The 26,710-nt window shown below is 34.3% G+C and overlaps 1 protein-coding gene across 1 annotated transcript in view; it reads right to left on the reverse strand.

The window, feature by feature from the left end:
- Nucleotides 1-8,280: 8,280 nt before the first annotated feature.
- Nucleotides 8,281-26,710, reverse strand: part of LOC115217490 (glia maturation factor beta-like) — a 53,032-nt gene continuing 34,602 nt past the window's right edge. The window contains exons 4-6 of the mRNA XM_029787199.2: nt 19,584-19,716; nt 18,378-18,451; nt 8,281-11,827 (exon numbers count right to left, since the gene is read on the reverse strand). Of these exons, the coding sequence (XP_029643059.1) occupies nt 11,756-11,827; nt 18,378-18,451; nt 19,584-19,716 (279 nt within the window). The 3' untranslated portion in view covers nt 8,281-11,755. The remainder of the gene's footprint in view (nt 11,828-18,377; nt 18,452-19,583; nt 19,717-26,710) is intronic.

Raw genomic sequence — 26,710 nt, forward strand, 5'->3', positions numbered from 1 at the left:
GAAGTAGAGACAACCCCAAAATCTTAATTAGATACAAAGTACTATGCAGAGTTTATCTGATCTTTGGCAAAACGGTGTTATGAACATGTTTCAGGTTTATTGCATCTCCTCAGCATAGCATAGTATAACCATATTGCTAGATTTTAGAATTACTAAAGCAGTAGATAAGGTTTTGTGAATTAGCATAGATTGTTATATTAAAAAGACATTGACTATTTCTAGTGTATAGAATATCCGATTTAACTTAAGTAGGGTTAAACATAGTGATTAGGAAAAATATTCAGAGTTCAATAACATTATTGCCTGGTCAAGCAGTTGTAAGATCGGGAAAAAGTTTGATTGAAACGTCCTCCATTACATATTTTATTGTTTAGAAAAACCTAAAATGCAAGGTTGTATCTCAGAATGTAAACAAGATTTAATATTGCAATGCATTAGCACTCTACTCCTTCTACCACTTACTTTGTAGGGAAAGCAGTTTTAGTCAGTTTAATCAACTCAAGTATATTACTGATACTTCTTTTGTTAATTTCAGGATTTTCTTGTCCTCGTAATAACAATTCCAAAATAGGCATGAGGCTGACATTTGAAGGCAGAGGTTTATCAATAACTATTTCTTTACTACCCACAAGGGGCTAAACACAGAGAGGACAAACAAGGACAGACAAGCGGATTAAGACATTTATATCGACCCCAGTGCGTAACTGGTACTTATTTCATCGACCCCAAAAAGATGGAATGCAAAGTCGACCTCGGCAGAATATGAACTCAGAATGTAACAGCAGACGAAATACCACTAAGCATTTCGCCCGGAGTGCTAAAGTTTCAGCCAGCTCACCACCTTATCATAAGGTTTATCAATAACATTGCCCCAGTACTTGACTGATACTTTATTTTAAGGAACCCAGAGATGTAAGGCAAAGTTGGCCTCAGAAGGGTTTGAACTCAGAATGTAAAGAACCAGAATAAGTATTGCAAGGCATTTTTTTCAAAAGCACAAACAGCTACCAATCCTCCAATCCTTCTAACAACGGTTTCTAATTTAAGCACAAGGTCAATAGTTTTAGAAAGGAGAAGGTTAGTCAATACCATCCCACTCTCACTATTAGACTGGCACTTTATTTTATACAACTTTGTGGGGATGAAAGGAAATGTTGGCCTTGGCAAGACTTGAACTCAAATTTTACTTTGGTGGCTAAAATTATGTGTAAACGTTGGTCTTTCCTGACTAATTCTAGCTATGTCATTTGCAATTTCATTTATTCATGATTCACTGTATCTGCATTTGACATGATGTCATACGGAAGCATTTGCATATTTCCAGTAATTCCCTATGTCAGTAAAAATATGTTTTATCCTCAAAAACTGAGATTTCATAATTGACTTAATTATATAATGTGGATGATTGGAAATATTGTTCAATTCAGTAAACAGTGTCATTCTCTATTTATTACAAATCATATCACACTCTTCTTCTTCTTCTTAATAATAATAATTCTTTCTAAAATAGACACAAGGCCTGGAACTCTGCAGGAGTGGGTCAGTCCTTCACATCAACCCCAGTACTTAATTGGTACTTGTTTTATCGACCCTGAAAGGATGAAAGGCAAAGTTGACCTTGGCAGAATTTGAACTCAGAACATAGAGATGGATGAAATGCTGCTTAAGCATTTTGCCGGGTGTGCTAATGATTCTACCTCTGCTCAATACCATAGATTTGCTTGTCAATTGTTTCACAACCAGTTGAGCATGTCCCTTGGTGACTGACAATATGTGCACCTCTGATCACAAGCAGAAGTAGTTGGGGAGCATCATAGCCACATGTTGAGAGGAATTCTTTGGAATTTGAATAATTCACCTCTGGAAGCATGGGTGTTTCATTCAATATCCTTGCACAACCTTTATTCAGGGACCTTTTGAGTGGGGTGGGCTACTCGACCTGAAGAAAATTCTAACTGGACCCCACCTGCAAGGTCATGCATTGTTTATCTTGATATGCGATCACCATGTCACGCACATATGGTTGTGATGATGCCTGGTGTACCCTTATCAGACAGGTAGTCATGATGGGTATACTGGGCTTTGTATATTTTACCCCAGTGTCACTTTGATTGCATGCACAGCTCTCTCACTCAACAATAATAAAAACTCAATGTTTTTTCATTTTTCCCTTTATTTGGTTTCCAGCGAAATAAGAAAAGTCGTTCATACAAAGTCTGTAGGATATTTTTTTTTTCTTTTCACTTAGTGAAAAAACAAAAATAAAAATTGAATTAATAAAAATATTTTAATAATAATAATAATAATAAAGGGGAAAAACAATTAAACAGAAACTACATATAAATTGTTCTTTTAAAAATATTTAGAACATTGGAATCTTTTTTTTTCTTTTTTTGAAAAAAATATGTATAATTACAAAGAATAAAGGAGATTTAAAACAAGGTTTGAGGTCCATAGACTGACAGAGAGAACAAAAAAAATGTTAAAAAAAAAACAGGTAATATTTTTAGGTTCATGAAAGTTGGTGCTTAGCTCCACTTCCATGGCATTGAGTATATAGGAGATTAATCTCCCTCTGGATAAGATGTCAATCTACTACAGGTGACATTCCCAGAAAAATCAGTTACATATCCCCCCAACCCCAGCTAGATGAAACTGAGACAATTTACATTTAAGTGCTTTGCCCAGAGAGAGAGAGAGAGAGAGTGCCTTCAGTGGATTTTACTCACAACCTATGAGTTGGTAGTTCAACCATACCATAGTCCACTCAGCCATTTCATTGAGATAGAGAAAGTAATGTCTCTTGAAAATTAAGTTTCCATAATAATAATAATAATAATAATAATAATAATGAGGAATTGGAAAGATAAAATGGGCAATATTTTGTTTATAAACAAAAAAATAATTACTTTAGTCTCCCTGCAATGTTCCACATTTATTAACATAAATTCTTTCCTTTTTCATAACTTTTACAATATTTTTATATTTTTCTTTGTGGAAGAGGGTAAAAGAAAGTTATAATGTTCATAACTCTCCTGAGGGCATTATCAGACTTAAATGAAGTGAATTGGTTGTAACCGGGATAGAAACTGGGTTGTAGAATTGGTTAGCAGGAGACTAAGTCTTGCTTGTTGTACTCACCACTGATTACCATTTCACATATATATATATAATTTCAAAAATTAAGAAAATGCATCAAAAACAAAATATCATGCCAAAAAATATATATACATATGTAGAAATCACTAGAAAAATTGGTCCTTTTTAATTCATTTCCAAATTAAAACAAAAATAATTTTAAATTTAAAAAAAAAAAAAAAAATGCACCAAACATACACATGGAGCATCTATTATACTACATACTTGACTATTTTACATGTAAAGTAAACAGTAGGATCCAAGCATACTAGTGGTGGTCTACATTTGCAATTAGCAAGTATAAACAGTTTAATCCAATGAAGGGTACTTTTCAAAATGCAGGACTTCTTCTTCAAGCAAAACAACTTACTTCACTTTTGAACTGTAAATTAAACATGGTTAAATCATTGCAGTATACTACTGTTATATCATTTATCGGTCCCAGAGCAAATTTTAGTCTGGTGAGGTTTTAGTTTAGTATATAGTAGCTCAAAATTAAATGCTGTAAAGTATATAGTTTTGTACCATTTCTAAACTCACCTTTCTTAAAAGAGGAAAAATAATTTACAACATTTCCCCCCTCGATTTTTATAAAGTTCAAATATTCATAAGAATTATGACAGAGAGTTATATGCAGTAGCATAAGTGGTTATAATTTCAGGGCAGTTTCATTTCTTATTGCTATCTCTGTTTGGATCTTGGCAATAAAAATAAATAAATAAATAAAACTGGATATTTTCTTGGATTTAAGTAGTTGAGGTCAGTTAAACAACGATTGAATGGTATAATATTCAATAACTGAACAACCAGTCTGAATAAACTTTACCAATTCTACACTTTTATTGCAAATATAGAGACATCAAGAAATATGTAAATGAGTCCAAGAGCTTTAATAAACTGTTTATTATTTATAGCTGAACTTGCTTCAAGACTTATTTACAAATTCTGGTTTAACTTAATTGATTATAATGCTACAGAGGTGATCAGCAGCCTCTGAAATAAAATGATAGAATCTGATAACTAGTAAATTTATCTTTGGTATTGGGGTAACCATTTGAATCTTTGAGAAAACATTCCAAATATATTAGATGTATTAGCAAAAAAAAAAAAAAAATCACATTTTCTGCTTCACTGCTTGGAAGACATGGAAAGCATGCTATCCTAAATTTTATAACTGAAAAAAAAAAGTGTTATCCCTATTTTGAAAACAGTAAAAAGTGGATGCAAATTTGAACAAGTTGAGAGATAACACTGAAACTTTTGTTAGTTTAGATAAAATAACATGCGATGTGAAGATATTGACATTTACAGATCTGATCCACTTTGTTGCTGAACCCAGACCTTACTGTTTAACAACTGTAGAGTTCACTGTTTGTACATCATTCCAACAAAAATGTCCATATTGCAGATTTTCACCTTTTGATTTTGGTCCCAAATATAATTGAGATCTAGGCCTTTGACACAAGCTCCCTCACTTGGAAAAATTCTTTCAGCACTTTGACAGAGAGTTAACACAGTAATTTATAACTGAGTGTGCCGCTACATTAACATACCTCACTTTTGTCTTTGGTCCCATATCTACACCTGCCAATATCTTGTAATAAATATGTCCCATAATCCTTGACATTGAATAATTCTTCCATCTTCATTTTCACTCACGCTTTGCTCTGTTAATAATTATATAAGTTCTTAAATTTTTTAAATACCACACTTTTGGTCCCTGATCAGGTACTGGCCTAGATTCTTTTGACTACTTACACTTACTCATCTTCCAAGATCTCAAATGAATGAAAATTTCTCCACATGAATGTCCACTTCTTTGAGAAAAGGAAACAAAACAACAAAAAAAAAAACACTATTAAACTAAACATGCGTTTAATTCTACAATTTTGACTATATGCAAAATAAGGATTTCTAACATAGGCACAAGGTCACACATTTTAGGGAGGAGCATAGCCGATTTATTGGTCCCCAGTAATTGACTTCTACTTATTTTATTGACCCTGGGAAGATGAAAGGCAAACTTAACTGCATAGGATTAGAATTCAAAGCATTGAAGGGAAGAAACTTAAAGCCACAACATAATTTGTTTGTATGGCTCTCTACTGATTCTGCCATACATATAATAATAATAATATAATAATAATAATAATAATAATAATAATAATAATAATAATGATGATGATGATGATAATAATGATAATGGTTTCAAATTCTGGTACAAGGCCAGCAATTTCAGGGAATGGGATAAGTTAATTACATTAATTAGTGCTCAGCTGGTACTTATTTTATCAACACCAAAAGGATAAAAGGTAAATTCAACCTCAGCAGAATTTCAACTCCGAATGTAAAGATGGATGAAATACTGCTAAGCATTTTGCTCAATGTGCTAACGATTCTGCCAGCTCACCACCTTATATAATAATGATGATAATACTAATTGTTTCAAACTTAGGTTCAAGGTCAATAATTTTTGAAAGGAGGAGGTGTTGGTGAATACCAATGTCCTCTTGTACATGGGTATGAGTAATGCTTTACTTTATCAACTCCCAGAAGAATGAAAGGGAAAAAATTGACCTCAGTGGAATTTCAACTCAGAATACAAAGGAATGTAACCAAATACCACAAGGGATTTTGTCTGACGCTCTCACCATTCAACCAATCCAATAAGTAAGGGTGAGCATACTTTTGCAAAAGAGAAATGGGCATGATATTTAAATTTGCAGAGGATAAAAAAAAAAAAAGAAGAGACAACATCTACATTTTATATTCAAATATCATCATCATCATCATCCTCTTTATCATCACATTACTCAATTTCACATCCATTTTTCTATGCTGGCATGGGTTGTTTGGACCTTAAGAATTTGATTTTGAACTGCCTCATAAGACTGTGGTTGAAGTTTTTTTTGTCCTTTCTGTTTAATACCATTCACACTGCTAACCATTTTGACAGAGTGACCCTGTTTTTTTTAAATTTTATTTTTTGAATTTTTTTTTTTTTTTTTTTTTTTTTTTTACATTATAACATCAGTAGCACCAGAGAGGACATCTTATAGGGCCTGAAGCCTCTTCACTCCATATTAATTTCAATCACTGACAATGCACCTAACACAATATACTCTATGTCTGAATACAAAGCAACTACCAAATAAAAAGTGACTCTTCCACCCCCACCTCCACCCTATCATTTTCCCCTTGAAATTAAAAACCAAACCATTCCACTAGTTTCTGAAAAGCCCCACATGGCTATTGTTGACTGTCACCACAAACCAGTATGACCAAACCACAATTTTTGAAATAATAATAATAATAATAATAATAATAATAATAATAATAATTTCTACTATAGGCACAAGGCCTGAAATTTGGGGATGGGTGGGGACTAGTAGATTACATTGATCCCAGTGCTCAAACTGGTACTTATTTTATTGATCCCAAAAGGATGAAAGGCAAAATTGACCTTGGTGGAATTTGAACTCAGAACGTAATGAGGTCGAAGAAATACCACTAAGCATTTTTGCATGACACGCTAATGATTCTGCTGGTTTGCCACCGTTTAATAAAAATAATAAGAAGAAAATAAACAGAAATCATAATGATTCAATCTTTACTGGAGAACAATGTTAATGTAGACAAAAATTTTCCTATCTATTTAGGAATGCAGTGTACAAGAGGCAATCAAAACAGGATGTATCAAATAAAACCAGCACCTCTTTGATTTAGAAAAAGTTGAAATAAACATGTAATAATAATAATAAAATCCTTTCTACTATAGGCACACAAGGCCTGAAATTTGGGGGGAGGGGATAGTCTATTACACAACTGGTACTTATTTTATCAACCCTGAAAGGATAAAAGGTAAAGCTGACCTTGGCAGAACTTGAACTCAGAACATAAAGATGGAAGAGACGCCACTAAGCATTTTGCCTGGTGCAGTAAAGATTCTACCAACTCGCCACCTTAATAATAATAATCCTTTCTACTATAGGCACAAGGCCTGAAATTTGAGGGTGGATGGGACAAGTCGGTTACATCGACCCCAGTGTTTTACTGATACTTAATTTATCAACTTTGAAAGGATGAGAGGCAAAAGTTGAATTCAGTGGAATTTGAGCTCAGAATGTAAAGATGGACGAAATGCCAATAAGCATTTTTCCTGGTGTGCTAACGATGCTGCTCGCTTGCCACCTTAATTAGTAATAATAATTGTTTCTAATCAAGCCCAGCAATTTTAAGAGAAGAGGTTATGGATAATTACAACAACCCCAGAACCTGGCTGATACTTCTACCACCACCATCCCCCGCCCTACCCACCAACAGGATGAAAGGCAAAGTTGACCTTTAGTGGGATTTGAACTCAGAACATAAAAAACCTGAACAATGCAAGTATGTGCTGGCTGCAGCTTTTCTTGAGGGAACAGCTTGGAGATGATTGGGTTCCCCCAGGTAGACTTTTCCTAAACTATCTTGCATGAACACAAGGAGGAAAAACAAATAGAACCAAGAAGGGAAACACATTTTGCTTTTATGAATCAATGATAAAATTAAAAGCCTGTACATAAATGTGCGTGTGTGCGTGCGTGCGAGTGCATAATTAGAATTTTAAAATAAAACGGCTAAAATTTTATGCAACTAACTTCATGCCAGACCATCTGCATTTATTTGTACAAGAAAAGAAAATATATATGTGCACACACATACACACATATCACACATATGCACACATATGTGTAAATGTGTGTGTGTGTATATATATATATATATATATATATATATATAGACATGTTTATATATATACACACACACACACACACACACATACACATGGACAAACACAGATCTCAGTGAATATGAACACATTTTACTGTTACATTACCTTGGTTAACTTTTTTATATTTTTTGTCTCATTTGGCAAAACTCTTGAAAATCTATCCACGATCCTTTGATAAACCCAACATTATTAAACCATTTCTTTATTGTGTTACCATTGATAATTATCACCGGAAAGTGAAAACATCACAGTTTCACATGCAACAGTTTTTGTGTACAAAACAAATGAGACATTATTTACATAATTTTTTTTTTAATTAAAAAAAAAATTTTTTAATTAAAAGAAATTTTTTTAATTAAAACAAAAAATTTTAATTAAAAAAAAAATTCTGAGACATCCTGATCTGTCAAGTCTAAGTAATGAACATCAAAAGACAAAAGACCCAGTATGTCTTTCCATTTTGGAAAATTGTGGGTCAGAAAAAGGACAAAAAAACAAGAAAAAAAAGAAAAAGAATAAACAAAGGTAATAAAAGAGAATTTGAAAGGGAAAATACATATTTTGTTTTTATAAAGAGTAAACTGAAAGTCATGCATATGAGTCTTACAGCAATGAATCATTATTTGAAAATACAATCACAAATTTATAAAAAGGATTATGACGTTCATGGTCTTTTCAAGAGCATTAGTGAAATAGCTTCAATCACCATTGGGTTTGGGGACTTGATTCAACAGAAGCTAACAAAATTTGCTTTTACAGCATGCCCACTGCATAATAATGATTGAGCACAAGGTCACAACATTTAGGGTAGGCATATAGTCAATTAAATCAATCCCTGTACATAACTGGTACTTATCCTATATCTATCTGGTGAGGAAGAAATATAAAATGTCACCTCTGATGAAATTTAAGTTCAGGATGTAGAGTGACAAAAAAAAAACTAAATACTACATAGCATTTAGTCAAGCTCTCTACTAATTCCACTATACTAGTTCCTCAGAGGATTTCTTATTGTGGCTAGAGAGGGTCATTCAACACAATATTCAAATCAAGAATCTTGCAAACCAAATACAAAAACCAAGGATTTCTTATTGATTTTTTAAAAAAATATCAATAAAAAATGTTATATACATAATCATATTAATATAAAACACATACAATTTTCCTTGTATGATTTTTATGTAAACCCCCATACCTTATTGTAACCTGTTTTCATAATGTTCCTTTCATCCAACATTCCTGTGGCATATAATTATTATTATTATTGTTGTTCTTGTTCTTGTTGGTGTTCTTGCTATTATTATTAACAGAGGCAAAGTTGCAGAAACTGTACAATATTGCATTACTTTTAAAATTTAGTATCGCCCCACCACATGCTGTGTACATTTTCCACCAAAGGGAATTTAGTCCTTTCATAATTCAGGGATTGATTAAAGCAAATACCAGCTGTGTACTGAAGTCAATTCAATCAATTTATATATCTGTTCCCACAAAATCTGTGGACGTGGCATTGAGACAATATAAAAAAGACATTATTATTATTATTATTATTATTATTATTATTATTATATTATTATTATGATAGGACAAGGCAACTGGTAAGAATTGCAAAGCACTAGGTTTAATATCTTTACAATATACAAAATTCAACCTTTTACATTCTGAGTTGTGAAGATGTGTGGTTCAGCAACTAGGGTGTTGGGCTCTTGATCGTCAGGCTGTGGGTTCAACTCCTGAACTATGCAGTGCGTTATGTCCTTGAGCAAGGTACTTCATTTCACACTGTTCCAGTCTACTCAACTGCTGGTGCAACTCTCTCTCCTTCCAGCTGTGGCATCATTGATATTCAGCTGGGTTTAAGTATGGGAAGACAGAGAGTGTGAATACGTCTGCTCACAACTACATGGGAACCTAAAACATTTAGCGAAAGCATGGCACAAACTACCAGGTCATACTCACTTGCAAGTGACAGCTAAACCCAGCACATTCTGAGTTTGAACTGTTTTACATTGCTAGTGAGGGTAATCATGAAAGTAAGTACCAATCATATTTTATGATTCATTTAAACAACAATATGTTCCATACCACATTTTTCCAAAGAATTAGATTTGCACCTAGTCAAAAATAAATCATTAATTAGAATGTCATTATTATTATTAATATCAATATTAATAGCATTATTATTATTATTATTACTAATGTGTTTAATTACTCATGACATGTGGAGTATATGTGTTAGAGAACAAGTTTCAAGTGTTATTTTTTTTTCTTTAACTTTTTTCAAGATTTTCTTTTCAAATTCTTTTATTTTGGTGAAAAACGATTTATTTTGAAGCTTAGAAAATAAAATCATCTAACAAAGAAAAATAGCTTTTTGTGGTTTGCACAAATATTATTTTGAATATAAATAGATACACACATTCATGTGTGTGTATGTGTGTGTATATATATAAACATATACATATACACATATATATACATATATGTATACTGTATCATATATATATATATATATACACACACACACACACACACACATATATATATATATATATATATATATATATATATACATAAGTATACTTACACACAGTGATTCAAAAGTCGTTTTAGTATTTTAATATTGTTTGTTATTTAAATGCTAAAAGAATTTCTGAATCACCCTGTGTATATGTGCAAGTGAGATAATAGGATTCCATATCCATACCATAAAGAATTGGCAAAGCCAACATCATTTGGAAGCAACTGAAATGATCATCAGTGGGTGTGATACCTAAAAGCTTAGTTAACACACTCATAGATGTACATATATCAAAATTTGCATACTTTCACAACACGCATGTATTTGAGCACCCTTTTATGTGTTTGTTGGAGAAAACCAAAGACAACATCCCACGTATGTGTGTGTGACTTTGTGTGTGTTTGCGTATGTGTGTGCGCGTGCATGTGTAAGGAGCATAGTTGGACGTTGTTGTTTTTTTTTCACGCAAAAAACAATAATCGAATGGTGCTCAATACACACTTGTGGGGAGTCTCATAGAGTATTTAGGAACTTGTTTCATGCTAGTGCTCAGGTATTCGGACACAGTGATCTTCAGCAGATTTCCAAGGACACCAGTGTGAAACCATTAGCTTCCTCAACTGATGTGGAAATCTGTTGAAGTTCACTGTGTGCAAATACTTGGGTACTAGCACGAAACCATAATATAGATGTAACAACAGTTACTAGACATTATATATATATATATATATATATATATATATATATATATATTATATCATCTTAGGTGTCAGTCTATATATCCCAGATACCAATCTATCACAGGAAAATTTCCCAGAAAAACCAGGAGTCTGGCCCAGACATCTAGGCTAACTGAACACAGTGTAGAACATAGTGCCTTGCCCCAGAAACACAACAAAACTCTTACAGCATACTTGAATATACAGTCCTTGAACCAGCAGTCCGAATATCTTATCCACTCAGCTATTTTGTCTTTACTATAAACAAGTGTGTATGTGTGTATGTGAGTAAGTGAGAGAGCAAGTGTATGGATCAGTGTATGTGTATATATGTGAATGTGTAGGAGTATTTGTTTTCTTTTTATCTGTTAACTAAAATTAATTTAATATGAATTAGTGGATAAGATAAGGGCAGAACATAGGTAAAAAAAAATATGTGGAAAAGAAAAAAAAATCAAAATGTTAAAAAACCCCAGACAACTCAGGTTGATAGAGATAGAGAAAAAGAGAGAGACAGAGAGAGGGAGAACAGAGAGAGCAACAGACAGACAGAATGAACAAAAAAAAACAATAAAGTAGAAGTTATTTCACAGACGTTATTCTTTAAGCAGTATGTTTCAGCTTCTCTTCTATCCATTCCACTGTGAACTCATCAGTACTTCGAACATCAAAAACCTGCAATGAAAAATTAACTATAATAAATATGGGAATACATTAAATATTTACAGCCACATCTAGTTAAAAACACTGGTTCTCATTTGACCACTGAAGTAAAGTAAGGTTGAGCTTAGTTAATACTTAGACTGGTGGTTTTATTTTGGAGACCCAGGTGCTCTATGCCCAAGAAGTTCGCTTTGTTACCACATACTTCTGAGTTTGATCTCACCATGGGAAATCATGTTCTATTGCATTCATTCTTCTTGTTGTTATTGTCATTATTATTATTATTATTATTATTTGCCGGTGGCATGTGTAAAAAGATTCGAACAAGGTCGTTGCCAGTACCGCTTGACTGGCCCCCGTGCCGGTGGCACGTAAAAAACACCCGTTACACTCTCGGAGTGGTTGGCGTTAGGAAGGGCATCCAGCTGTAGAAACTCTGCCAGATCAAGATTGGAGCCTGGTGCAGCCATCTGATTCGCCAGCCCTCAGTCAAAATCGTCCAACCCATGCTAGCATGGAAAGCGGACATTAAATGATGATGATGATGCTGCTTCAGGTCACTGCCTGGAATCAAACTCGGAATCTTGAGGTTAGTAGCCCGCGCTCTTAACCACTACACCATGGGCATATGATGTAGTGGTTAATAATAATAATATTAATAATAACAACAACAACAACAACAACAACAACATTGAAAAATACCTTAAGAATGAGAACCCAGGTTTAAAATTTCCCCAAGACACCTGATGAAGTGCTGGAGGGTATATCAGCCGAAACATTGTGTTAACAACAAACAAGAGGAGGACAAATATCCGTCAAATGTAAATAATGTAATTAATGTACATAATTCCTCATCTCTTAAATATAGAACTGTAAAAAAATAGCATATTGATTCTGGCGAATTCTTGAGTTTTAAGATTATCTCCCTTCCTTATTCAAATTTGGTTACAACTGCTACCAGGAATTTGTTACCTTCTCTCCAAGTAAAGATAATTTCAGCAAATCATGTTAAATCGTGTGTTGAAACAGGTTTTGTTGTCTCTTGTGAAGGTTAATTAAGCCAATTAGAAATATGCGCACTAGTTCTATTTCACTTCTTTTATTATAATTAACCAATTTTAGGTGGTGAGCTACCAGAATCCTTAGCATGCTGGACAAAATGCTTAGCGGCATTTCATCCATACTTATGCTCTGAGTTCAAATTCCACAGAGGTCAACTTTGCCTTTTATCGTTTTGGAATTGATGAAATAAGTACCAGATGAACACTGGGACTGGTGTAATATACCAACCTTCTTCCTACAAAATTTCAGGCCTTGTGCCTATAGTAGAAAGGATTGTTAGGCATAATATTCTATCTTAGACTACATTACCCAATGCAACTTTCCCTTTTTAAGACATCATCATTATTCACTCATTTAAAACTATTATCTGATGTCAAGAAAAGGAGATACAAACATACACACACATGCATATATATACATACACCAAAGTTCTTTAAGTTTCCGCTTACCAAATCCATTCACAAGGTTTTGGTCAACTTGGGACTATAGTAGATGCCCAAAGTGCTATGCAGTGTAACTGAACCTGAACTGTATGGCACCTTGGACAAATGGAGTGTAATTTGATGAAGATTTGGCTGTTATCTCCAACAAATCAAATGATCACCTGAAAACTTTGGATTGCCATTATAAAATCATTTAGCCTCAAAGTCAGGCCTGGTTGAATTGACACTATCAGAGGCATTTCAGCCATAAGCACCTGGCCTTTTTGTACATCTAAGGAACAAACTGTCTCATGTGTCTTTCTTGTATTGAGAATGGGGTGTGATTTGGTAAAGATTTAGGCACTCTCTAACTAATCAAGTAACAACCATACAGACTCCTCTGTTGTCTGTGTCATCATCAGTATTGTATCAGTTGTCTACTTTTCCATGTTTGGATGGGTTAAATGTAATTCATTGAGGACACATATGACAGACCAACAACATCAGCAATGCTCATGCACAAGCTGATGAATTTTCTCTTCATTTCTGGGGGTGATACTTGTGGCAGGTCTTCCAGGGACATTCTTCCATTTTTGAAGTACCCGCACCACTCAAAACATTGTATACGACCCGTCGTCACATCACTGGAGGCTGGCTGAAGCATACTCAATGTCTCTGTAGCAGACTTCCCAAGTTTAACACAAAATTTCATGTTGGTTCTTTGTTCCAACTTCCTGTCCATGACAAAATCACAGACTACAACATACACATGACCATAAAAAAAAACAAATTTCACAACTTGCGAAGTAAGCACAGCTATGTCACTTGCCACATCGCCTCATGAAGGTCACTGCTAGCTCTCACTGCACAACCATGTGCTGCCATCTGTTGGCATGCTACAGAACTAGTCCAGGAACTTCTTGATACTACCACATAGATATATATATATATATATATATATAATATATATATATATATATATATATATATATATATGTATATACACACACACATATATATGTATGTATATACATACAGTTCTGTATTTAAGAGATGAAGAATTATGTACATTATTTACATTTGACGGATATTTGTCATCTTCTTTGTTGTTAACACATTTCGGCTGATATACCCTCCAGCATTCATCAGATGTCTTGGGGAAATTTCAAACCTGGGTTCTCATTCCTAAGTTATTTTTCGATGTTGTTATTCTTCTTCTTATTATTATTATTATTATTATTATTATATTTATTATTCAGGTCACTGCCATATGGTGTAGTGGTTAAGAGCGAGTGCTGCTGGATTGGCTCCCGTGCCGGTGGCATATGGCTGATGCCAGTGCTGCCTCACTGTTTCCCATACCAGTGGCACATAAAAAGCACCATTCGAGTGAGGTCAATGCCAGTGCCTCCTAACTGGCGCCTGTATTGGTGGCATGTAAAAAGCACCCACGATATTCTTGGAGTGGTTGGCATTAGGAAAGGCATCCAGCTGTAGAAACCTTGCCAGATCAGATTGGAGCCTGGTGCAGCCTCCTAGCTTGTCAGTCCTCAGTCAAACTGTCCAACCCATGGTAAGCAGACATTAAACGATGATGATATATATACATACATATACACATGTGTATAAATATACATACATATGAGGTCTGATCAATAAGTACCTAGACCATTGCCATTGTAATGAAGTTAAAGTATGCAGAGTGAAGCTGCTTGACAAAGATTGACCTCAAAAGCTGCTGTGCATGTGCACTAAGTTTTACCATTCTAACTCACTTCCACTGTTTACAGCAGTACTTGGAAGGAAGGAGTGTAACGTATAATCGTCGCATTGATAATGACAGAGAAAGTTGTTATGGCGGTACTGCTCAGAGGCCCATGCAATGTTACAGAAAGTGTATGGAGAAGAGTGTATGGGCCACACACAAGTGTACGAATGATTCAGACGTTTCCAATATTGACGAACGTTCTGGGAGACCCACAACCAGCAGAACTGAGAAAAACATTGCAGATGTGATGCAGCATTGAAGGGAAATCATCGAATCACCACCCATGAGTTATCAGAGCATGTGCAGATTAGTTATGGCTCAGTTCAGTCCATTATCACTGAAGATTTGATTATGTGACACATGTCTGCCATATTTGTGCCAAAACTGCTTTCAGCTGACCAAAAAGACACTTGGGTTTCAGTTGCACAAGATTACCTTGAGTGTGTCAAGAATGATGAAAACTTTTTGAAAACTTTGTGTAGGCTTTTGAGCAGGTATCACCAAGCTTTTGGCAAAATTTGATGCAGATTCTCTGCTCAGCTTTCTCTGTCATGGTCAGTGTGACAATCACACGCTACACACCTTCCTTCCAAGCATTGCTGTAAAGAGTGGAAGTGAGCTAGAACATTAAAACTTAGTGCGCATGCAAGGTCAATCTATGCCAAGCAGCTTCACTTTGTGTGCTTTAACTTCATTACTATTGCAACAGTCTGGATACTTATTGATCAGACATACACACTCACACACACACACACACCACACACACACACACACACACACACACACAGCAGACTTCTGCACAGTAGAAGACACACGCCTTAAGAGCTGTGCAGTGATACTGAACCTAAAGTCATGACATTACGATATTAATTTCTTAAATACATAGCCATAGGAACATAATATGTATATGTTTAAAAAAAACACTTTACTAGGACATACATGCAGACACTGACACATACACACACATGGACATAGATGTAAATGATATAAATATTTAAAAACCTCTCCCACACACATAGAGCAACACGGACACATACATTTATACATATATGCATATATGTCCATGTTTGTGTGAGTATATACACACACACACCCACATACGTATACATTGACAAAAATATGTAATGAATGTTTAAAGTCACTTTCCATATGACACACACACACAATCACACAGACATACAAACACACATACAAATATACACATACAGATACACCGCCCAACAGAGGAATACATTACACAGATGTTTGAAAACCACTCTACTAATGGCATACTTCTACACATTCACACTGACATATACACACACACAGTTTACAGAGAAGCATAGCATAAATGCTTAAAAGCCACTTTACTTATTGCACTCAGTTAGAGACACTGACACACACACATACACACACATACATTCATTCAGACACATTCGTAAACAGAAATTTAATTGTTGATGGTTATAAACTATTTTAATTAATGTAGTATATAACACAAACATTTACTGATCGTCATCATCTTCGCTATTAGCTTTATATATACATACACACACACACACACACATATATAAACAAAATAAATGCGCCTAGCCAAGCTCATGGGCCCGGTTTCCTGGTTTCAATGGTGTATGTGTTCCCCAGCTGGACGGGATGCCAGTCCATAGCAGCGTTACTCATTTTTGCCAGCTGAGTGGACTGGAGCAACGTGAAATGAAGTGTTTTGCTCAAGAACACAATGCGTCATCCGGTCCAGGAATGGAAACCACAATCTTACGATCATGATGCCGACATCCTAACCACTAAGCCACGTGCCTCCACATATATATATATATATACACATACATACATATATATATATATATATATAATATATATATATATATATATATATATATATACATACATACATATATGTGTGTGTGTGTGTGTGTGTGTGTGTGTGTGCATATGTATGTATATATATATATATTATATATATATATGATGGGCTTCTTTCAGTTTCTGTCTACCAAATCTACTCACAAGGCTTTGGTCAGCCCAAGGCTATAGTAGAAGACTGAACTCAGAAGAATGTGGCTGGGAACCAAGTTTCTTACCACACAGTTATGTGTGTGCCTACACACACACACACACCACACACACACACACACACACACACACACACACGCACATACGTGTGAGCGTGTGTGTTTATTTTCTCTGGGAGGATGGATAGCATGATTCAAAATCACAACAGCTTTCTCAATTCTCAATGGTATAACCCAGTATTTCTAAATGTTATGGTTAGGATTTCTTGCAGTTGGATGTTATTTCATCTACTGAACAAGATCTCCTACTCTCTCCACTCTTTCTTTCTTCATCCTTCTCCCTTTCTCCAACTTTCTCTGTTTTTTAATTTACTCTAGCAACTGCTATCTGGATGAATAAACACTTGTAAAAAAAGCAATGGAACTACACACACACATTGCTTGGCATTTAGGGTTTTGGTCACCAAGTCACCATTCTTCATTATAAATAGTATAGTGTCTCTCACCTCTGTTTTTGTTTTTGTTTTTTTTTTGCTTGTGGTGGTGGCAGGGGTTAGGCACATCACACTGCACAAACTAACACCACTACCAGACCCATGTAGATCTTTAGCAAAGTTTCTGTTACAATAATTTCAACCAAGCTCCCAGCTGAAGGGTTTTTGTGACCTCTAGACAACACAATCACCCTTTACAGATTCTCCAAGATGAAAAATCAAAAACAAAACAAAAACAGACTAAACTTGTTATTTTTCTCTCCTCTTCTCTAACACCTATAGACTTTGTTCTATTCCAGAACTTACACATCCCCTCTTACTACAAAGCAAGTCTCACTGCCTGTTTTTCTGAAAGACACCAATTTCAGAGAACCTGTAAAGGCCAAAGTTACTGGCCCCTCCTCAAGATACTTGAAAGACACCATAAAAGAAAAAAAGGAGATAAAATGATTTCTTTATATATCTTTTCTACTATAGGCACAAGGCCTGAAATTTTATGGGAAGGGATTAGTTGATTACATCAACCCCAGTGCACAACTGGTGCTTACTTCATCAACCCTGAAAGGATGAAAGGCAAAGATGACCATAGCGGAATTTGAACCTAGATATATATATATAAACAAATACATCTATAGAATACGTACAGGCAGTCACAAAGTCATAGACAGAGTGAGAGGAGTAGATCACACCGATATAGACAGAGACAGGAAGAGAAACAAAAAGATAGAGATGGAGAGAGAGCAACACACACACACACAAGCCAATAAACAACCAGATAGCCAAGACAGAAACTGAAATCTCACAAACCTTGGTCATTTCCAATTCCTTTGTTAGTGCTCTCACTGATCCTGCATAAAGCATCTGTTGCTCGGGTTTACAACCTGAAGAACAAACAACATAATATTATAAATCAATGCAAAGAAATACATTTCAGAAAATTAACAGTTGGAAGAATTTCTGATGATAAATGATAACAATGATGATGGTGATGGTGGTGATGGTGATGATGACAATAATGACAGTAGTGCTACTCCTCCTCCTCCTCTTATTATTAAGTTCTAGGAAGAAAATTGTTATCATTTGGATGATGAATGATGAGGAATTGGCAACGTCTTGTATGTGAATTTTTCCCGTTAGTTGTGTTTCTGTTAATATTCCCAATAACCAGACATGTTTTCAGTGAAGATTGGAAACCACGCACACTACTTACATGATAGTGATGCTCATTTACAACTATTACGCAAAGCCACGGCAAGAAGACAGAAGCATACATACCACACACACACACAATGGGCTTCTTTCAGTTTCCATCCACCAAATCCACTCACAAGGCTTTGGCCAGCCCAAGGTTATAGAAGGAGACACTTGCCTAAGATGTCATGCAGAGAGACTGCATGTGAAACCCACATGCAATCGAACTCACACACACACACAATGGGCTTCTTTCAGTTTCCATCCACCAAATCCACTCACAAGGCTTTAGCCAGCCCAGGGTTATAGAAGGAGACACTTGCCCAAGATGACATGCAGAGAGACTGCACGTGAAACCCACATGCACACGAACTCACACACACACACACACACACACATTAAAATACTGACTGTAGCTAATTAGATTCCTAATTGTCTACTTATGCCAACTTGTTTACTTCAATTCCAGTGATTATCTTTGATTACTTATGTGTTTGTTTATCTGTATACTAGCCAGATTTTTCTCTCTGTTGATTGTCTCTGATCTTTTTTTATTCATTATTACTCTCTCTCTCTCAATCCTACCTATCTATCTATTTCTAAGAATTGATTATATTATTGTTTTACCTAGCATCCAAATCTTTCCGTCTTCAGTATTCTGTATTTATTTACTTGCCAAACCTAAAATTATAAACCTCATGCTTACCACATCAAGTGTGTTAGCGCTTGCTTTTCCTCATACCAAACCAGCGACCCATCTTCCTGCCTGGCATCCTGCCTGACTGTTAGTTTATAGATTGGAATAAATCAAAGTGTACTCACCCTGTGGGCTGACGAAGATGAATATCAGAGGATATGATACACGACCATCATCATGGTTATACACATAGCTGAGAACAATAAACCGGGGTTGTGAGACAGGTAACTCTTCCTGGATCTCATCCATTGTACAATCCTGAATAATAATAATAATAATAATAATAATAATAATAATAATAATAAAATATAATAATATAATTATAATAAAATATAAGGAGGAGGGGGAGGGGAGGGGGAAAAGAAGAAGAAGAAGAAGAAGAAGAAGAAGGAGGAGGAGAAGAAGAAGAAGAAGAATGTAGAGCTGTTATAAAAGGCACAGCCAGAATAATCAGGAAAGTATTAGATAGCTGAAAAGAAGGAATAGCATGATACCGTAGGCTGTTACAAAAGGTTTGCCTCCTTGGAACAGCCAGAATAATCAGGAAAGTATTAGACAGATGAAAAAAAGGATAGCATGATACCGTAGGCTGCAGGTAGCAAGCCCACTACACTCCAGGAGCTCCAACAAACCGGTGATAAAGAGAAATAATAATAAGAGCACTCAGAGAGTGCAAACCTCCACCAGGGCAACACCAACATCCTCTCAATGATTAGCCAGAGATGATTTTTTAAAATGAGCATTTCTCATAAACAGGAATACTAAAAATGAACCCAACCACTCTCAAAAATTAAGTAAAAAAAAATGGAAAAATAATCCAGAATTCTTGTTCAGTACCTGATCAATCCCAATGACAGTCATGGAATGTGAAGGTGGCTGTAGTAACAGTAATAAATAGTTTATCCTTATCTAATACAAGCCAAAGTTAACAAATTCACAAAGACAATGGGATAGTATAAAAGCAAAATACAAAGAAAAACAACAACTAAGGAACTGTGTGTGTGCAGGGGTGGGAATGGTACATCTAGTAAAATGACAAGATCAACAATAACAATAAAAATATAATAATGTTGGCACCATTGCATGACTAATACTTTATTTTATCAAACCCGAAATGACGAAAGATAAAGTCAATCCCAGCAGGATTTGAACTCAGAATAATGAAGAGTCTATTTGCAGTCACATGGTTTCCTAGAAATAACAACCAAATCTCTCTTACCATCTTAGAAAAAAATGGCTTTTATGTTGACAATGTAGTTTATATTGTGTCTGAAAGGCAAAAAAACAAAAAAAAAACAAGATGGTCACAGCTGGAACACCTTTGATTTTAAGGTCTGCAAGTTCAGTACTGCCTTTCAGACAAACAACAGCAACAGTGACAATAGCAGCAACATTGCCCAGAGTATATTGAATGAGAGCACAGAACATAATTTGTAAATCATTACCAGTCTGTTCTTATGCAACCAACATACAAATATAATTAAACTGCATGTTTTCAGAGATGTTTTTTTTTTCCAAAACACACGCATGGTTCATAGGCTGATGATGATAAATGATCGAATCTGATGCTGTCTGATGCTATATTGCATCTTCAAGATTAAAAATGGTGTTCTAATTCATGACACCATCAGTTACATGCCAAAATTATCTGAATAGTTTTTTTGGCTCAAATACAAGAATTTAACGAACACATTTCTTTTCTTTTCTTTCCTTTTCCTGTCACTGAGAAAAATGTTCGCATTTTATTATTATTACTTTTTTTTTTTTGTATACATAGACCATTAGAAATGAAATAGCAGATTTAGAATATTTAACATTTTTAAAGAAATAATTCCATTTGGTAAGACATAATTGCCAAAGATATTCAGTTAAACCTCAAACATATATTTGAATATTCAAGCCAAAGTCAAAATGTTATTTTTACAGTTATTGTTGAAAATGGTTAAAGACTGTCTTGAATCTACAAGTTCATAAGAGTGGAACTTATCCCAATTTCTGTGGCATTTAAGCAAGAAAGAGCACAAGACATCCTGAAGGAAATGTCAGTCTGCTATGGCATTAACCTCTAGCTACCATTGGTACTCATTTTTGGCTGATTGGACTGAAACAAAATAAAATGAAGAGCCTTGCACAAGGGGACAACATGCTTTCCTGCCTAAGAATTGAACCCACATCCTAATGATCATGGTTCTAACACCCAAAATGCAAGGCCATCTGCCTTCACTTTCTTTCAAATAGCTAAAACAATACTGATCTGTGACAGCTTTAAGACATATAATATTATTTACAATAATGTAATGTAGGGTGATATCAAGCTTTAATGTGTTGTGAAACAGTCCTATGATCAAAGGCATTTCAGGCATGGCCTCCACATCATTTTTCATATCTAGGGCAACAGTGTCCAAAATAGGGTATCATGTGATAGAATTTGGCTGCTATTTCTTGTAGGCTCAACAACCATGTAGAGGTTCCTCTTTGGCTCAAGTGTAGAGCACCGTTGTGCAGAGACTTGCAAAGTAGCGTGTGTGTGTGTGTGTATATATACATATATATATATATATATATATATATATAATAATAAATATTAGGGAATAAATCCAAATTTACAGGGAAAAAATCAGATTTAGGATTAAATCCAATTTTATAGTAAAATATTATAAAATATTATTAGAGACAAAACCACTATTTTGCAAAACAAACAAGGAAAGACTTAATCAATACATAAAATTTTAATAAATAGTCAAAAAAACCGCCACTACAATTGTTTCTTGTCTTGATCGACAATCTTCAGGTGGACTTCCAATCTAAAATATCAATATTTTAAAATATAAAAATAATAATTTTAAAATAATTAAAGTATGAATGAAAAAATATAAATATATAATCCATATATAACCTATATATAATCCATATATAATCAATATATAAACAATATATAAACTAAAATAAACCTATCAACAATTAAATATAAAATATAAAATATAAAATATAAAATATAAAACAAAACAAAAAAATAATAATAATATAATAATAAACTATATATACACCCATACACATATACCTAATTATATATAACCATATCTAACTACATACACTAAATCACACACCTATATATATATCCCTATACATACACATAAAAACGTCTAGGCAACTATAAATAAATAAAATAGCTAAATACTTCAACACAATACTTATTCATACTCCCACACACACACACATACAACCCACATTCACGCTCTAGAAAACGGACATCACTTAAAATTATGAACGGAGAAATGGAATAAATGGAATTAAAAATTATATTCACTTGGTAAAACGAACACTACTTAAAAATTATGAATGAAACAATGCAATAAAACAACAGACATCGCAAATAGACACAAATTACTACGAATTCCTTAACAAACCTACCATGATAAACCAAAACTCATAAAAACATATAATGATAAAATCTCCCTTTACTAAACTCTATAACATACCTATATAGCAATCCCCCTAACCTAAACATTCACACACAAATACACACACGTAAACCACACACCCACGACATATACAAATACCCACACCACTTACACATACCTATACATACATATAAACCTCAACATATACTCCAAAAACCCACTCAACCCCACACAGACAAATAAACACAAAATTATGTGTGTGTTTGTGTGTGAATGTGTGAATGTGTATATGTGTATATGGGTTTGTTATTTAGGTTTTGGGATGTATGTGTTAATTTGTCTGTGTGGGGAGGGAGTGGGTTTTTAGTGTATATTGAGGTTTATAAGTTAGTATAGGTATGTGTATAAGTCGTGGGTCTGTGGTTTACGTGTGTGTATTTGTGTGTGAATGTTTAGGTTAGGGGGATTGCTATATAGGTTTGTTATAGAGTTTAGCAAAGGGAGATTTTATCGTTATATGTTTTTAAGAGTTTTGGTTTATCATGGTTTTTTTAGGGAATTCGTGGTAATTTGTCTATTTTCGATGTTGGTTGTTTTATTACATTGTTTCATTCATAATTTTGAGTGGTGTTCGTTTTGCCACGTGAATATTATTTTTAATTCCATTTATTCCATTTCTCCATTCATTATTTTAAAAGATGTTCGTTTCCAGAGCGGTTATACTTTTTATACATATGTTAAGTTCTTGGTAAAGTAATTTTGTTTGGTGTATATGTTGAGGCTTATATGTACTTGTGGGTGTGTGTGAGTGGGGTGGGTGTTTGTATTTGTTATGGGTGTGTGGTTTACGTGTGTGTATTTGTGTGTGAATGTATAGGTTAAAGGGATTGCTATATAAGTATGTTATAGTGTTTAGTAAAGGGAGGTTTTATCATTTATGTTTTGTGAGTTTTAGCTTATCATGGTAGTTTTATAAAAGAATCCATTCATAATTTTTGTGTTTATTTGTCTGTGTGGGGTTGAGTGGGTTTTTGGAGTATATGTTGAGGTTTATATGTATGTATAGGTATGTGTAAGTGGTGTGGGTATTTGTATATGTCGTGGGTGTGTGGTTTACGTGTGTGTATTTGTGTGTGAATGTTTAGGTTAGGGGGATTGCTATATAGGTATGTTATAGAGTTTAGTAAAGGGAGATTTTATCATTATATGTTTTTATGAGTTTTGGTTTATCATGGTAGGTTTGTTAAGGAATTCATAGTAATTTGTGTCTATTTGCGATGTCTGTTGTTTTATTGCATTGTTTCATTCATAATTTTTAGTAGTGTTCGTTTTACCAAGTGAATATAATTTTTAATTCCATTATTCCATTTCTCCGTTCATAATTTTAAGTGATGTCCGTTTTCTAGAGCGTGAATGTGGGTTGTATGTGTGTGTGTGTGGGAGTATGAATAAGTATTGTGTTGAAGTATTTAGCTATTTTATTTATTTATAGTTGCCTAGACGTTTTTATGTGTATGTATAGGGATATATATATAGGTGTGTGATTTAGTGTATGTAGTTAGATATGGTTATATATAATTAGGTATATGTGTATGGGGTATATATAGTTTATTATTATATTATTATTATTTTTTTGTTTTGTTTTATATTTTATATTTTATATTTTATATTTTATATTTAATTGCTGATAGGTTTATTTTAGTTTATATATTGTTTATATATTGATTATATATGGATTATATATAGGTTATATATGGATTATATATTTATATTTTTTCATTCATACTTTAATTATTTTAAAATTATTATTTTTATATTTTAAAATATTGATATTTTAGATTGGAAGTCCACCTGAAGATTGTCGATCAAGACAAGAAACAATTGTAGTGGCGGTTTTTTTGACTATTTATTAAAATTTTATGTATTGATTAAGTCTTTCCTTGTTTGTTTTGCAAAATAGTGGTTTTGTCTCTAATAATATTTTATATATATATATATATATATATATCAGAGGCAACTCCATGTCATCAGCATCACTTAAGCTCAACACAGATCTTGCATAAGACACATGCCTTCTCAAAGAATTTCTCGTTTTTCCGCTTTATTTCTAGCCCCAAATGGCTTATTTTTTTATATCTAGCACTATGTCTTTCTCTATTTCTAAGTTAAGAGTAAAAATAAAGCAACCCTGCAAAACACAACTGATCTTTACATACAGACAACAGAATAAGAGCAATCAAATAACAACAGCAGAGTGCACAACAAACATCAGCGATCTGACTGTCGCCTGTACTCTTGACAAGAGATACCAGTTAGTCTTTTACACTTACCAGGCTTGTTCGTATTAGCCTGAGCTGCTGGATAATTTTTTGCTCCTTTAAGAATATTATAGAACAGAAACTTTTCATAGATTGGAATTTAAATCCTAATCTCAACAGAAATTTATTGTTTCAAGAAAACATTGGATTTGGGTTACTTTGAATTTTTACGATTATAGATAACAACTCAGGCTGTACCTTCTGAGTCCAAGTCAGGCATGTGTGAATGATGTCAAGAGAACATCTGCTACGAATGATATTTTTTGACACAGGGCACCTCTAAGATGCCCACCAGATGTTGAACGAAAATAAATGAACTGCAACCAGACTCAATAATAGGAGCCTGAGTTATTGGCTGAAATTACATACTTAAAGCCAGTGTTGGCAGAAATTAAATCAGCTTGCAAATACACATTCACTTTACTAAATTTATACTCAGGCTAAGACCGAAGAGCCTGAGTGCCGGAGTCACCACTGATAGTGTAACTGCCTGAAGTGGTCGTGACTTCTGGGACTTGACCGATGAAAGAAAGCCTAGAATGACCCATCTATCCTTCTAATTGTTGTTTCTCTTGTCCGCTTTTGTATCGTCTATCTGTCCAAACATTTGAATGCCCTCTGTTGCATTTTTGTTCCATTTATATATATATATATACACACATACATAGATATACATATATAGAGAGAGAGTGGATGTGGTTTAGTACTTGAAATAGTTGCAATGATTTTATTTCCTTCAGGAGATGAATTGGCAGAAACTGAAGAACACACCAGACTAAAATGTTTTACGATATTTTATATTACATCAACAGAAAGCCACCTAGATCAACATGTAAGCGTCTTGCGAGTCAACATTAACATAGTTTCAAATTTTGGTTGAAATAAATTCCCTCATATTGTTGATATTACCTGGAAAGGTGTCAACATCAAAATATCCAATCCTTCTGAATTTGGTTAAGCATTTTTTTAAAAATTAGTCTCAGCACTCTATATACAGAGTTTTTAACTCTTTTCAGGCTTAACTTTACTACTCATCCATCAATGACTATCACAGACATTCCCATCCCACTTGCCTCTCCTCTTCTCATCAATCCTTCCCTAGGACCTTGCACTAGTCATTACACCCAGTCCTTCTTTCCCAGAATGACAGCCCCTTGAAATTCCCTCTCAGTTTACGTCTTTTCTACATGTGTTGCATTGCAAAAGCGCAAAACGAACTTTAATAGAATCAATCTCACCAGCTGACCAAAAAGACACTTGGGTTTTAATTGCACAAAATTTCCTTGATTGTGTCAAGAATGATGAAAACTTTTTGAAAACTATGCATAGGCACCTGAGCAGGTATTGCCAAGCTTTTGGCAAAATTTTATGCAGATTCTCTGCTCAACTTGCTCTGTTATGGTCAGTGCGATGATCACATGCTACACACCTTCCTTCCAAGCACTGCTGTAAACAGCAAAAGTGAGCTAGAACATTAAAACTCAGTGCACATGCAGAGCAAAGTGCAAAGTCAATCTGTGCCAAAGCGGCTTC

Source organism: Octopus sinensis, linkage group LG11 (assembly GCF_006345805.1).
Source record: "Octopus sinensis linkage group LG11, ASM634580v1, whole genome shotgun sequence".
NCBI lineage: Eukaryota > Metazoa > Mollusca > Cephalopoda > Octopoda > Octopodidae > Octopus > Octopus sinensis.